The 15531-nt window shown below is 40.2% G+C and overlaps 1 protein-coding gene across 1 annotated transcript in view; it reads left to right on the top strand.

Annotated features, from left to right (window-relative positions):
* Positions 1-15531, top strand: part of SYNE2 (spectrin repeat containing nuclear envelope protein 2) — a 1750628-nt gene that overhangs the window by 1331868 nt on the left and 403229 nt on the right. Inside the window, exons 117-118 of the mRNA XM_086937933.1 lie at positions 5978-6109; positions 13581-13777. Coding sequence (XP_086794059.1) covers positions 5978-6109; positions 13581-13777 — 329 coding nt within the window. The remainder of the gene's footprint in view (positions 1-5977; positions 6110-13580; positions 13778-15531) is intronic.

The following is a 15531-nucleotide window of genomic DNA, read 5'->3' as shown; positions in this document are numbered from 1 at the left end:
CCAGACTGTAGTAGACGGGACGGATGGTAAGGCCTAGCAAATTCTTGAAGATATCTTGGACTCATTCCTGACTTTTTTATATACATGTAGCTTAGCTTTTCAAGTGTATTCTCTTCTCCACCTTGAGCCTGTGGAGTTCCTGCCAAAGGTTTTTGGCAATCTGAACTGCATTCTGGCTGCGAAATTCTGAACTCACTTGTAGCCATCTTATCGCATTGGTGTTTAAGCACCCAGGTCGACTTCAGATTCTATCAAACTTTATCAATTCTTCCACTAATACAGCTGATATTCTTCTCATAAACATTCATACTCTGTCTTCACGTATTTTAATAGGCTCCCCACAAAACTCAACTAGTATCTGGCTTAGTGAACGAAACGTTTAGATTGTCATGTCCTAGAACACAGTGGCGCTGAATTCTAATACTGTCAGACTGTGACCAACAAGTGTTAATTACCATCAATATGTTTACTATGTTGTTCAGGTTCCATTATGCTCACATGCTATTAAACGTTTGGTCAAATTATTTAAATTCAAGAAAAATTAAATGACACTCTGAATTCCATGATTGGCGTAGCATTGGACCCAGTGAAAAGATTGCCTCCCTCATCCAGAAATGCACTAGATTTTGAGCTCTGAACTGGAAAAGTTGCAGATATGGCTTACAAATATATAACAGAACACCTACAAATGTCCAACACTTACAAGCATAAAGACAGGGGTAGTCTAATGTTACCTCATGAGCATTTGGTAGCCCATGTTATTATGCTGCTAATGCGTCATAGCACTTAAGTGAATCTCATTGTATAGAGTTTATTCGTATAAACAATTCCCTTAAAATATATACATTTCAATCATAAACCTGAAGTGACTGAGGCCAAGTTTCAGTGTTCTTTACATTATGGTACGTGTAGTGAAATATAGTAGTTAAAGCACATACATTGTCCGTGGTTGAATAGTTAGGTCTAAAGCCATTTTGATTAACAGGAGGATGTTCACCTCCCTCTGCCCAAGCTAGTAGAAATGCCTGAAAGTGCTTGGCAAATATCTTGCCATTGGCATCTAACAGTGCAATAAGCCGATAACTGTTGGGTTCTAATTTTGGGCTTTTTTTATATATCAGTTAAATGTAAGAGCCATTCTAAGTTGGTAGATCTTGAGAGCATGAAGAATTCTTGGTTAAAAAGCAATGGCAAGACATTGATCCATTTTTTTGAAGCTGATTTAATAACTGTTATTGGTATGGTGTTGGGGCCAACGGCCTGAGAATCTCAGCTATTTCTTACGTGTTATTCTACAGCTTTATAAGAAAGGGTAAAAGGCTCAAAATTCTTATCTCCAGATAAGGTCAACGTTGTGGCTGGAGTACTGCCGTAAAGAGATTTAATTAAGGATTCCCTTTTGCCTCAATGTATAAGATACTCAGAGTTGTAACTGCTTTGCTGCAGGCCTATTGTTATGAATGTTATGAATGACCAAATTGTGATTGCTCATGGTTTTAATTGTCATCTGTACAGCTAACCAGCTTTCTGCCTGGTGCTTTGCTCCTATTTGGTATATTCTCTATTTATACTCTTGCTCTCTTCTTATATGGTCAGATTCAAACTTCATCTTTTTGTGGCCTGTAACCATTTCCTAAATATAATGTTTTCATTAAGAATCAGCCTATTAATATGATTGTGTCTTTGAATGACTGTTTTGAGGTTGACTGCACCAATTTTCATCTTGCGGCGATAAGCTGAGAGTCGCTCTCAGTACTGAAAGGACTGTATTTTTGGCCAAGATTTGCGTTAAGTGAGCTCTAAAGTTATTCATCTTGATTACTCTTCTATGCCTTGTCTCAATGCTATCTTCAAACTGTTTCCCATTGTTATGCAAGCTAATGTCCCAAGCTAAAGAAACACTGAGGTTTATTGTCCCTCACCGGCCTTTCAATAATTTGAAAATCTGAGCACAAGTGGATATTTGACATATGACACAAGTCAAAATGTAATCGGAGATTATGGAGTTGCCAGCAGACCTAAATGTAAAATCTAAAGGGTTGAGCTGACCTAAATCTACCCTTTAATTGCTATAAGTCCAAGATCCATAGTACATTTCCTGCCATATGAAATGTTGGTTTTCCTGAAGACCACCTGCCGGTGGAACATGACAAATATCATCCTTTTCTTCAAAACCCTTAGGGTTTCTTTATGCAAGCACGTTTGCATTGAAATCTCCTGTTAGAAGGAGGAAATCTGATGAAAAGTTGTTAAATAAAGCTTCAGTGATATATAGACATTCACTGCAGTAAAGGTGTTTTTGTTGCTGATCCAAAAGAAGTACCTACAAAATATTTTGGCATCTTAGTAACGTGATTATGAGAGAGTTTGAAATAATTCCGAGGTAGCACCGCAAGTTCTCCACTTGGTCTACCTCTGGCAGATTTGGTTGCTGGACTGTCAAATGTGCAATACTTTGATAGTTATCAGTTGGTGTCTATCCAGGTTTCCTGCAAGTAAATGATATGGAACTGGTTAAAAAAACTTAGCAGGTCACCTCCACTTATTCTAAGTTGCCTGTTCACTCCAGCTATATTCCATGAGCATATTTTTAGTTCTCTTTAGCCCAAATACGTAAGTGAGGTTTAGTCACTAGAGAGATGTCTGGAGGCTAATAGACAACACTCTAAGTGTTTTCCTGGATGGCCAAAGCTTATAGGTACTGCTCCTGATGGAAGGATAACTTCTCTTGCAGGTGAACTTCCTTTAGTTATTTTTACCTTTAAGTTGTCCACAACATTTCATGTGTTAGTGACCTAGTCCAATTTGTTTCCTGAGATGTTACTACTGAAGTGGGTGCAGTACTTGTGGGATATGAGTTTCTCAGGATGAGCAGATATGTATCCTGTTTAATTGATTTGAGTGTAATGCCCCAGTCAGCAAAATGATTTCCCTTCAACCAGATCGAGTTCGCAGTCTCATGAGACCTCCCTGTTGTATGTATAATGTTAAATGAGGAGCATAGATTTTGCTTACATTCTATGCTCAATAAACCCCTTCAAGAGACTTCTTTTAGATCATCAATGGCAGATAACAATTTCAATATATTTTGGTGATTCAAAACATCATGTTTGCCTTCAGAATGATATTGTGGGCAAAAGTCAATTTGGCTACCCAAGTTAGTAGCTTGATTATGACACACATCAGACTTAATCTTTGAGAATCCACAATTTGGATTGGAAAGAGTTTTTGTATTGTTAGTTCACAAAAGTTCAGAAGCATAAATGTTGTGCCCTTAGCGATGATTTGGAGATGTGGTGTCTAGAGGACCCTGATAACTGCATCAATAGCTATGCATCATAAATCATGCCCCCCATCTTGGGTTAATGGGGTGATTTTTAAGCAGTTAACTAGTTCCTTAACTTCCTTGGCTACCTCTATAAAGATCACATTACCAGATTGATTTGGTGTTTCTTCTGATCCACCTGGCGGGTCTAGGCCTTTTTCATTGAGTACTTTCTGGGTAGTTCTTGGGCTTGATAAGGTCGGCTCCTTTTATCTAGAGGAATATGACTCTTTGATTCCATTTATGGATGATGACTTTTTGTGGTAATTGTTACCAGTTTGTTCTTTAAATTAGCATTTTTACTTAAGTTTCTCAGCTTTTTAAGTCTCTGCTTACTTATATATAATTTAAACTCATCATACTGGCCAGTCCAGCAGTCTTTCGGCATTAAATTATTAATATCAGCTTCATCATTAGGTGATCCCAGTAATTCTTCAATTTTCCCCTTCTTCATTTCTGAGGGATTGATTTTATGTTTTGATATATTGGGGTCCTGCCTGGTTAACCTTAAAGAGGGTTTTGCTGAAGAATCACTGTCTCTCATTGAGGTGTAAAATGAGTTAGTAGATGTAATGTCGCTAGCAACATTTCCACTTAAACTTTCCTTTATCAGTCATGGATTTACTGCGTTTCCTCCACCATGATCTAGCAACTGTAACAATTGAGTTAATTGAGCTCCTATATTATTTGGATAATATTGCACTAAGTCAATAATGACCTTTATTTTAGGCTTTACAAAGGAAAATCCAAGCTTTTTTGTGAATACACCGATGGAGTTTGGAGTCCTTAACTTTCGGTTAACGCTTTGACACTGATTGCCAAATCTTTAAAAACAGTTGTCTGTTCATTGAGTATAATAGATTGATTTATCAGGGAATCCAAGATGTTTGTCAGGTTGTTACTAATAGTGCCAATTGCTGATTGGACAGGAAAATTGGGTGGTGTGTTTATGTCTGTGGACTCTGGAGCTTTAGATGGCTCCTTTGTTTGACATGGGTTACTTGAGTTATTTTGTTTAACAAAATTGGCTATTTCCTAGAGAGTGTTTGAACTATCAAATGAGTTGTTTGAGATGTTTAGCTGTTTTTGCATGCTTCCAGGCCTTCCTATGGATTCCCTGCCAAAGATTGAATTTGTTTCATAATCAGAGAGCATACATTGTTCAGTAACTGTAATGTAATAAATGCATGCTATAGTTACTATAGCATTAGTACATGAGAACACGTCAGTGTCTGCAGGTCTTTCCTGATCACTTGTTTTACCACAAAAATAAATTGTTATGTATAGTACATCGGGCTGGAGTTGTTGCTGTTTGTAAATGTATATACCAAATACCTATTACTTGCTTTGATGGTACTCAATTTATTGACCTTTTAATGATGAAAGGCTGTGTTGAACTTTTTAGCCTTTGAACTTATATTCTTTCAGTTCACACAAGATTTGATCAGAGAACACTTAATCCTGCATCTTGTTGGCTTAGCAAGCCTAATAGTAGGAGCAAAATAAGAGACTGCAGCAAGAGATTTTGGGCCAGATGTATCAAACCTTTTTCCCATTCGCAAACGGGCCGATTCTCAGAATAGGCCCGTTTGCGAATGGGATAAAGCCTTTTGGGATGTATCATCCCAAGAGGCCATCGCAAAATAGGGAATCTCATAATTTGTGATTTCCTATTTTGCGAATTCATTTAAGGAATCGCAAATTGCAGTTCCTTAAATGCATTTCTGGAAGCACCTGAAATTTGCAATTTGGCCTTAAGGAATTGCAAATTACTTGGTTGGTTGGTCGGAATTTGCGTTTTCCTAGAAAAATTCATTTTTTTGCATTTTTCAAAGTGCCATGTGAATGAATGAATAAAAGGGCATGTATGTGCGCCACATGTGCACACATGCATATTTCAGGGGTGCATCAGGGTGTCCTTTTGGCACTCTTGAAATTGCACTTTCCTATTGGGTACTCGCAGATTGCGAATGTCTTCCCATTCATTCCTATCGGCCTCTAGGCCCATAGGAATGAATGGGAAGCTATTCCTTAATTGAGAATCACAATTTTTGATTTGCAACTAAGGAATATGTAGGAATCGCAATTATTATTGTGAAACCTACATACATTGCATTTTGCGAGTCCTTACTAGCGAATCGGTAAAATTTGCTATTAAGGACTCTCAAACTACAATGATGATACATATGCCCCTTTGTTCTAAACTTTCGGACAAAGTTTTTCTACCCTGGTAACTATAGAGAGCTTAGTTATTTAGCTCTATTTTACCTGTTTACTAAAGAAAAACCTACAAGTAAATTTACTTTACTTTCCAAATGTGAAAAAGAGGGTCCCAAATCAAGGCCATTACTTCATTTTTCCATCGCAAAACAAAAAAAATGTGTCCATCATTTTTAAAGGCAGATCATAGACAACTTTTTAGTTGTTAAATATGGTCTACTCAACACAAAAATATTTTTACAGCTAAGAAGCCAGCAGTGCAGTTTTTCAATGGTTTCACAATCCTTTAGCTCCATTTTGTTCTGTCAGATGGGTGGGGATAAAATGATGATTGCTTTAATGTTTGCATATGCAGTCCACATGGTAGCGATTTGACTTGCACCATTAGGTTTGCTCTTGATATTTATCTTGATATTTCGTTTGTGTTTTAAGCAATGGGTCGAATTCGATGAAAATTATACATCTATTGACAAAGAGTTGGAGACCTTACGATCCACTGTGCCATCGGTGAAGCTGGTGGAAGAGACAGAAGGACGGTTAGAAGAAAGAATTGCTCTTTATCAGGTACATTTATGTTTTTCTTATTTTTGTTCATGCAAAAAGGTACGCCATGTATTGGGTATATTTTAACAAGAAGAAGCTATTTATTACTGTTTGTACATTGTGAATGGACGATTCCCTGTAATCAGATGGCATCTGAAATTTTACTACAGCTCATGTGTTGAGAAAATTATTAAGCCAGGTGGGACTCTCAAGTTTAAACTCACCCCCATTGATGTTAATAGATATTAAAATGCAGAGGCCACCAATATTTCACAAATTACTGGGTTTTTTCAGCCTATTATGTGCACCTTGATCCTCGCTTACCTACCGAGAACCATGCAAAGTGCATGAACTGCAAGAAACGTCTGAAATTCTCCTGGTTTGCAGGTTCACCTTCAGACTAAACATGGATGCTCTGGCATTCTCAAAATGCTCTGTAAAGTGTTTTCTGGCTTCCTATTGGGTCATGCAAGATTGCTACTCAAGTCCTTTGTGGTGCTTCGCCTAGACTTTGGCAGTGCCCTCTATCTTGGCGTTTCTCACTACCTTATCAAAACACTGCAGATTGTGTAGAATGCTACCGCTAGACGAGTGCTTAATCTTTCAGAACATCACAAAGCTCCCGGCTATCTTCCCAAGCAGAAAAAAGCCCTCTTCACACTCCTCTGCCACTCTCATAAGGCTTTCCATAACACAAGTCCTCTGTACTTGACTTGCAGAATCTCCTTCCTGCAACCCTCGCAGCTTTATTGTTAATCCTTCTAGTAGCTAGCCTCACACCCTTGCATTGGTCATCAGATTTGGCGGACATTTCTTTTCTTACTTAGCCACTTCTAACTGGCGCAAATACCCTCTCTCTCTAGGCATGATCAGCTCCTTCAACCTCTTCAAAGAGGATCATAAAACCATTTTGTTTGCTTCCACTGCGCTAAGATACCCTAAAAGGGTGAGTCTTATACAGTTTCTTTCATCCGCAACATAAGACAATAGTTACCTATCAACATTATCCCAGGAAAGTGACCAGTGCAGGATAGTATATATTCATCTCCTGTCCCTCCATAAATGTTCTTATTCCAATCTCATGAAGACAATCTAGGTTAACTTTATGTGACAGTGTTCAGCAGAACAGATATCCATACTGATGGAATCTTCCAACAATTCTGAAAACTTAAAGTTGGAGGAGTGTCTTGGGTCTTTAAGTCACTTATTGTGCCACTATAATGCATTGTCAATTTAACATGTTTTTACAAGGGGAAGGAAATTAGGCTGATTGTTATGCAACAAAGGCCTGCAATATGAGCCTTTTTTCACATCCAGGGCCTATGACTCATAAAATCACAGGCTTTGAACTGCGAGTGGGCTTTTGGTACTTAAGACTTTGTGATGTGACTTACTTATTATTACACTTGTTGCATTGCGAAATTACAGACTGGCAACAAAAAGTAGGTGCGCAATTTGATGCTGGTTATATTGCTTTGGGTCTGTATTCACTCACCACTCTGTTGGCTGGGATGGATCCCTCTCCTGGATTGGCTGGTAAAGCAAACAAATGTACTTTTCTAGAGCCCTCTGAGGGCATCACCTCCAAAGACCCCACGGGGAAGCAGGACTGGACAGGGACCAAGATTGCTGAGTCTAGTTAGCACTTATGACAATGCTTCCACTATCCCTGCCACAGAGGCCTATCTGATGTAGCCTAGTGATCACCAATGCATGGAAAGGCAGAGTGGATTTTGGCAGCACTGTTTTGATGGTGCTCTATTGAATAGTGAAGTGTTGGCATTCTTCTTCCTCACCCTCAGCACAATGGCAGAGGTGTGCAGTTTGTAGAAAACTCCAGAGGAATGTGGTAGCAATCCTGAGCTGTGCTGGGAGGACTTTACCAGATGAAGTTGGATAGCTCAAGCATCTGTAATGCCTGACGAGGGAGACTGTGAAAGCACTCAGATGTGGCAGGCTACAGAGGAATGCTCATGCTGAGCTGCTGCCTATGTCCAGCAAAGACATTGGGGGTTGTAGGAATTTTTCTCCCACTACAGTGCCTCTAATTCTCAGTGCCTCTATTCAAAGATCCCTCCAATCCGAGTTCCATCCTGGCTGGGCACAGGTGTCAGTGGTTAAAGGCTGCACAGCTGGACATCAACAGAAGCAGTCTACTCTGACCGACTTACAAATTGGTTAAAAGTTAACCTAACTTATCAAAGCATGTTTTCTTTCTAAACATCTGCGCTTTTGTCGGTCTATGTGTACTGTGTACTCTGTGTGAACATATAGTGTGCAGGTCTGCATACTTGAAAATGCTAGTAATGCCCTTGTTAGGGATTGCAGGACATTTTGTTTAATAGGAGGGGCTTTGGAGATGACCCATTGCTCACCATTCGTTGGCTATATTGTCTCTCTTATATGCTGCCTTCAAATTGGGCAGCGCCTGGCAATTTCACTTCCTCTTCTCTTGTTTAGAGCACTAACCTAGTGCTGATTGATCATTTGGATTAGTGTTTTTCTACTGCTAACTCTGTGTTTTGAGATACAAATGTTTTCTTCTTCCCTGCCATGTTGCTTTTTTCTCCTTCACCCATGTTACTTCTTCCCTCCCTCTCATGTCAGTGTTGCTTCTTCCCTTCCACCTCTCATATTCTTTGTTCTTCTCCCGTGGTACTTCTTCCTGTAATGCTTCTTCTCCCCAAGTTTCACTCTCCCGTTCTCTGTGTTGCTTATTCCTTCCCACCCTCCTGTTGTCCGTGTTGCTTCTTCCCTCACACCATCCACACTTCTGTGGTGTGTGTTCTTTCTGCTTTCCCACCCTCCCTTCAGATGTCTGTGTTGAGACCTCAACCTCTTTTAAAAAAATAAGCTTTATGACCAGGTCAGCCCTGATTCCCACACATAACTTTTTCTCTCCATGTTCTCCATGTTGCTTCTTGCCTCTCACCCTCCCTTTGTCCATGTTGTTTCTTGTCTCCTGCCCTTCCTCCTGTTGCTTGTGCTGCCCCTCCACCCACCATAAGAAAAAAAGCACTATTACGATGACAGTGCTATCCATGTTATAGGGCTTTTTTTCTAACCTTTAGCCATGCTATACAGCCACACCACTGTACAACATAGCTAAAAGGCATTGTCAAAGCCAATAGCTCTCGCACAGGTAAGACTTATTGACTTTGCCAATGATTGTTTGTAGCATGTGATTATGACTGAATTGTATTTTTGGCACTTATTAGAGCTTAGTGATGCTCATTTTGCACAGCTGTGTGCGACAAGCTCATAACTAACTTAACAATCTTGCTAGGATATGGGCTTGTGGCATGTCAGTTCCATGCACTGCACTCAAGCAGGTATAGTAACCCAGTAAACCATAATATGACTATTCAAACATGTCACCAGCATATTACACAAATTACACATATATCTCTACAGAAATGAATTACCACATGAGCTTTCTTACCGGTATCATTCGCTGAGCCTTGCTGAGTACGGAAGATCTCTGCAGAAGGTGCCTTACTACTACTAAGGCATCCTTAAATCAATCATTCTTGTCACTCTATAAGAAACAAAATGAGGGAGCGAGCAAAAAAGAGACATAGGTGCTCTTCTCCTTTCCCCAGGGCTGTGGTCCTGTGTGCTCCAGGCACTGAGCTGTAGTGTGTGGTGAATACTTGTGCTCTTGATGCTACCACTTTCCCAGTATGCAGCATTAGATAAACTTGTTATGCTCCTGTTGTGTGTGTGCGTGTGTGTGGTGTGTTTTTCTAGCATAGTAAAAACGTCTTCATTGTCCAGCACCCAAAATGATTGATAATGCTTATGTTTGTTTCTAAATGTAGCAAAATGGATAGTTTGTTCCTTCACTGTGCCATGAAAGTATTTTTGAAGGTCAGTGAGCTGCATTTCAAAATGTAGCAACCATGATTCATGATCACTTGAATAGTGTCATTGTAGAGTTTCGTACAAGTGCTGTGAGACTGTCAGCAGTAGCAATGTGTAGAATCCACTATAGGCATGTGCCTCAAACATGTATATGATACCAATTGCTCAGCACTGTCTCTGACTTTTGAGATGCAGTGTGGGAGCCAGACCAAGTGTTTGTGAGGACTTTCAGATACTCTAGGTTTGAAAGCAGACATTAAAGTCAGGGGATTTAAATTAAGTTTGTTGATAAATTGAGCTTCTTACATCAGGTTTGTAAGTGAAATGCAAGGCTTGGATAAATTAAAATGTACTAAAGGAAGTGTAGATGCAAGTGCGTTGTTCAAAACTAGGAATGCATCAGATGACTGTGTCAACTTAATAGGTCCCTTTTGAAACAAGGACGAGGGTGCATTTAGGTACTGAGCATGGGATAGGATGGTTATCTCTCTTCAAGACCACCTTCTTACTTGGAACAGAGGTTCTAAGGCCTGTCTTCTAGAAGGAAAATACAACACTTCTATGCTTCATACGCTTTTCTGTTTAAACAAGCATTGGTAATGCCACTTTGTCTTTCTCTGCCACTTCATGTGTTGGCTTGCCAGTGCTTGTGTGGCACCAGCATTGTCAAAGTCAATACTATCAGTTCAATATTTTGTATTTTTAATATAGTTATTCTTGCAGGGTAACCCCCTTTACCACTGACAACCAGTGCTAAAGTGCATATACTCTTGGCTTAAAACACGGTAAAATTGGCTTATCCTCAATCGGCATATTTAATTTACTTATGACTCCCTAGTAAAGTGTACTACATGTGCCCAGGGCTTGTAAAGTAAATACTGCTAGTGTGCCTGCAGCACTCCTTCTTTCACTCACTGAAGTTGCTCTTTAACCATGAATCAGTCCTGCCATAGCAGAGCCTGTATGTGCAATTTCAACCTGGCAAAATAAACCTTTTGCATAGCCTTATCCTTTCTTTTGAATACATATAAGACACGCCAAAGTAAAGCCCTGGACAGCCCAGAGGGCAGGGTGTAGTGTATTTAAAACTCAGGACATGTACTTTTAAGTTTAACATGTCTTGGTAGTGAAAAACTCTTAAAATAATAATTCTTTACTATAACGCCTATCTCTGCCATGGTATACGATTGAAGTTGCTTTATTACATTTTATAAGTGTAATTTCCAAATGGGACAAGATAACTGGTTCATGTTTGGTCTCTCTGGAATCCTAATTTAAAATCCTAATTCATGGTAAAGTTGGATTTTAAATTACAATTCTGAAAGTGCCACTTTTAGAAAGTTGGCATTTTCTTGCCTTAGCATTTAGTTCTTGCAGCCTGTCTCTGGTCATATGACTGGGTGTAGTTTGATGTTGGGTTTTGTGTATTCCTCCTAGACAGCCACACAAAATAGGAGCTTAGGTGTGACTTGATGGCAATCACTGGCAGGATAAGAGGGAGGAGCTGGGCCGATCGTCAAATACACTGGAATAGGCTGTGTCCTGCCTCCACACAAAGGGCTGCATACCCCCTGTAGTTAGTCGACAGTCAGGGCCAGGAACACCAGGCATCTGTGCACTTCAAAGGCATGCCTCTAGAAGCTTCTCCCCACTTCAGAGGCACAACTGTGTATAAAGGAAGAACCTCAGACACCTCCACTTCAGTACATTGTTGTACATGTGGATTGTCTGCCAGGAAGAAGGACAGCTACAATGGCTGCACTCTGCTGGACTGTTCTACAAGGAACTGCTGCTTTGCTGCTCTGACCTCTTGCCTGCTGCTCTCGACCCTGAGGAGGAAGAACTGGACCTGCAACTCCATCTTGAACCCAGCACCCCAGAGTAACTCAAAGGGCTAGTCTGCTGGCCTCTTGATCTGAGCCTCATGGACATAAAATACTCCTCAACAGCTGCTGGACCCTTCTTCAACGAGTTCCTGACCCCCAAGTGGGGACCCTCAGGTCCAGGACCCTTGGTGTGACTCAGCGGGCTGTTAATTCAAGCTTTTGGCTTTTCGCGGCCACAAGCCCATTCAGACCAGAACTGCGCCACTCACATTGAAAATCAGCTGGAGCTGCCACTAGCCCATCTCTTTGCACAGCAGTGTTGATAGCCAATACAAAGCTCCAGTCCGCCCATCCGCGACATCCAGCCAGCTCTTTCCACCACGCAGAATGCCATCCGCGATGCTCTACTTGTTCCCCACGACGCTCGACAATGCAAACGCAACTCTTGGCACAAAACTTGAGAAGGTTGGGACTAATCTGGGACTGTGTCCGACCTGCACTCTATCACGATCAGCCTGAACTTTTGACTTTGATTCGGTCCGGCGCGGCCAGATAGCAGCGGTTGATGCTTTATGCTTTAGGTGCTACACTGCACTGTATTCTTTAAATCATTATTTCTCTGTTCTACTGATTGGATTTCTGCCCATTTGGTCTTGTTTTATTTAATAAATTATGCTCTATTTTACTAAAGTAGTATGGGATATTTTTGTGTGGTGCTGTCACTTTATAATTTTTTGATGTGTTGTACAAATACTTTATATATTGCCTCTAAGTTAAGCCTGACTGCTCTGCGCCAAAATATCAAGAGGTTGAGCACAGGTTAATTTAGGGTTTGCCTGTGACTTACCCTGACTAGGATTGTTGTTGCTCACACCCCAGTCAACCAGTAACTCAATTTCTAACGAATGAAAATATAAAATGAGTTTTTTCAAACATTCTGTAAATGTTAGGAATTTTAATTTGGAGGCTAAACATTAAGTTGGTATCCTCAGATTGATTCGTGGGAGCAATGCAAATGCATCAAACTGAATAATGCATTGATAATGAGGGGCTCCAATTGAAATTAGAAAGCTCCAACCTTCCTATTAAATAAAAAACAAAATTATATTTGTTTGTGAATATTTCAGCATTTGTGTAGTAGAAAACGCTTAAGCCTCCACCCCTGGCTTCCAGTTAAAACTCAATGGCGGGTCCCTGGATTCCAATATTGACTCAGTTAGGATGTTTGGTTTTCAAGAATGATCACGTGAGGGGCCACAGAAGTCAAAAGTTTAGGAATCACTGTATTAAAAATTATAATAATAGAATTCCAAGATGGCCACCACTAATACAACATGTATCATCTTGGAACCCAGTTTCTTCAGTTCTTTAATTATGTACTACAAACATGACCACCATGTTCTATCTCTAAATGATGGCTTTTGGAGATGTCAGTCCTTCTCACAATCTTGACAATCGGACGACTACCCACCTACTTTCCCCTCATTATTCTGGTTAACATTAAGATAAAGTGATACATGCGGATGTTGTTGGGGTAGTTGCAGGACTAAGTCAATATAGATGGCTTGTTGTCAAATCACCAAAGGGTATTCAGACCAACATGACCCCTTTTAAATATTTTGACAATTTTTGTTATTATTAGTAGATTTGATTACTGTTATGGTAACAGTTTTGATTCATCTTAATGAACATCTTTTATGACTAAGAGCAGTACCTCACCATATTTGAAATCTTGCCATTTCCCACTAAACCTTTTATAGGAGTAACTCAGAATCTTACTTTCATGATTTTTTTCCATACAGCAAATCAAGAGAAACATTGAAGAGAAGCATGCTCGACTTTACCAGACAATTAGAGAAGGTAAAAGGGTTTCATGTGCAGTGAGTTGTGACAAGCTCAAGACGCAGATTTCAAACCTAGAATCTCAGAGCTCATCCATTAGCAAAACCGTCAACCACGAACTACACAGACTTGAAACCTTGCTCCAACATTTAAGCTGGTAAGTGTGTTCATTAATAATATCAAGATCAACCACTGTAGTAGGTATTTGCAAACTCCTGCTCCCTATTGTCATAAAAGTTGTCATCACCTGAAAATGTAAGACTTGACTAACTATTAAATACTTTGACCCTCAAATTTCTTCTTGCATTTAGAAATTATTTTCATGGTTTATATAGTAAATAAACAGTAAGTACATGATCATGTTATACTTAAATAGAGTCTTGAATTTGTAGGGAAAAAAGCATACTAGGTTCCTGAAAGTCAAGTGTCTGAAATTTAAGGGTATTACAAATTAGGTGAGTAGTGGGATACAGTGCTTGACAGTCAACGGAAACAATCCAATGCCCCAACTACATTGATCTGATTGCTAATTGTTTCTTTTAAATCTATATATTTGTTTTGAGGAGAGGTTTGTCAGGGATGCTCCAAAACTGAGTGTAGCAAGCAAACAGGGATGATAAGTGTGATTCACCTATTGGAACAGTTCTAATAATGGAGTGCTTCTGAATTTAAAAAAAGAATTCCAGTTTTAGAAGGTGACCAAAAAAATCTTTTGGTGAACATCATATATCACATTTATAGATGGCAGCTCTGAAAGGCCAGCACAGTGAATTGTAGATCCTTTCAAGTTAGATATTTCATTTATCACAGTATCACTGAATTGTCAACATGGTTATTCCATTTCATGTGTGCGGTCAAAGCTGGGAAGGAGTGCTTGGTATATTATTTTAAGCTATTTTTCACATACTTGTCTTCTATGTCACAGGTGGGCATTCAACACAGTTTCCTAGTTGTTCTGTTTTAGTAACAATTCAGGGTTTATCTGCCTAGCTCATATCTCCTCCTAGGTATGGAGAAAAACTTGGCTTATGTGCCTAATGTGTTTCATGTGTTCATATTGTCGGGTGGGTTAAAATAAATCACTTCTTGTACATGGGAGTTTCTAAATGTAATGTGCTTGTTTGTATAACACCCCTTCTCTGTGATACAATCTCAGAGCAATTCTCAAACAAAATAATTTGAGCCAAACATAATTTTTGGAAAAAATAACAAACGTTGCTTTTCCATCAGCAAATTCGTCTTCTGTAAAGCCATCCCACGGATATTATACCTTCATTCTACTGAAGTATTGTTAGACCTAACATCCTTGTTATGGTATTCCACCTGACATTTTGCCTTAACCCCCTGTTTTTGGTGAATTCGCTTTTCTGGGCGCTAGGACTCTTTACCCCTGCTAACCAAAGGTAAAGTGCTGGTGTTTGCACCCAAAAACTTAGTAAAATTGGCTTACAACTATTTGGAACATTTAATTTACTCATAAGTCCCCAATATATGTTACTACATGTACCCAGGACCTGTAAATAAATTCTACGATTGGTCTCACTGTGTCCACTGTGTCCACTGGAGGGAGCCAGTGTGTCGCAGAACGCCAGAACGCCATCTTCGCCGAAACGAGACAGACGTAGGTGATTGCCCTCTCCACCCACCGCACCCATTGTGGGATCTACGGGACTCGGTACTCGGGGAAAGACTCGGGGAAAGAGCGAGGAACAGCGGAGTAACAGCGGAGCGGGCCGGGCCGGCCGCTGGCCTCGATCCGCCTGCCAGCCCGACCGCGAGGTCCGTCAGGCTACTGCATTGCTACTGCATTGTGAACCGCGAGCTGGAGCAGGGGCAGGGCGCTGCAGGCTGCGGGCAGGTGTGAGTGCTGCACCAAGCGCTGAGATAACAACACCGCCTCGGCCACTGCTA

The sequence above is a fragment of the Lissotriton vulgaris genome, chromosome 9, assembly GCF_964263255.1.
Source record: "Lissotriton vulgaris chromosome 9, aLisVul1.2, whole genome shotgun sequence".
Taxonomy (NCBI): domain Eukaryota; kingdom Metazoa; phylum Chordata; class Amphibia; order Caudata; family Salamandridae; genus Lissotriton; species Lissotriton vulgaris.
This window is presented reverse-complemented; position numbering and strand designations above follow the sequence as displayed.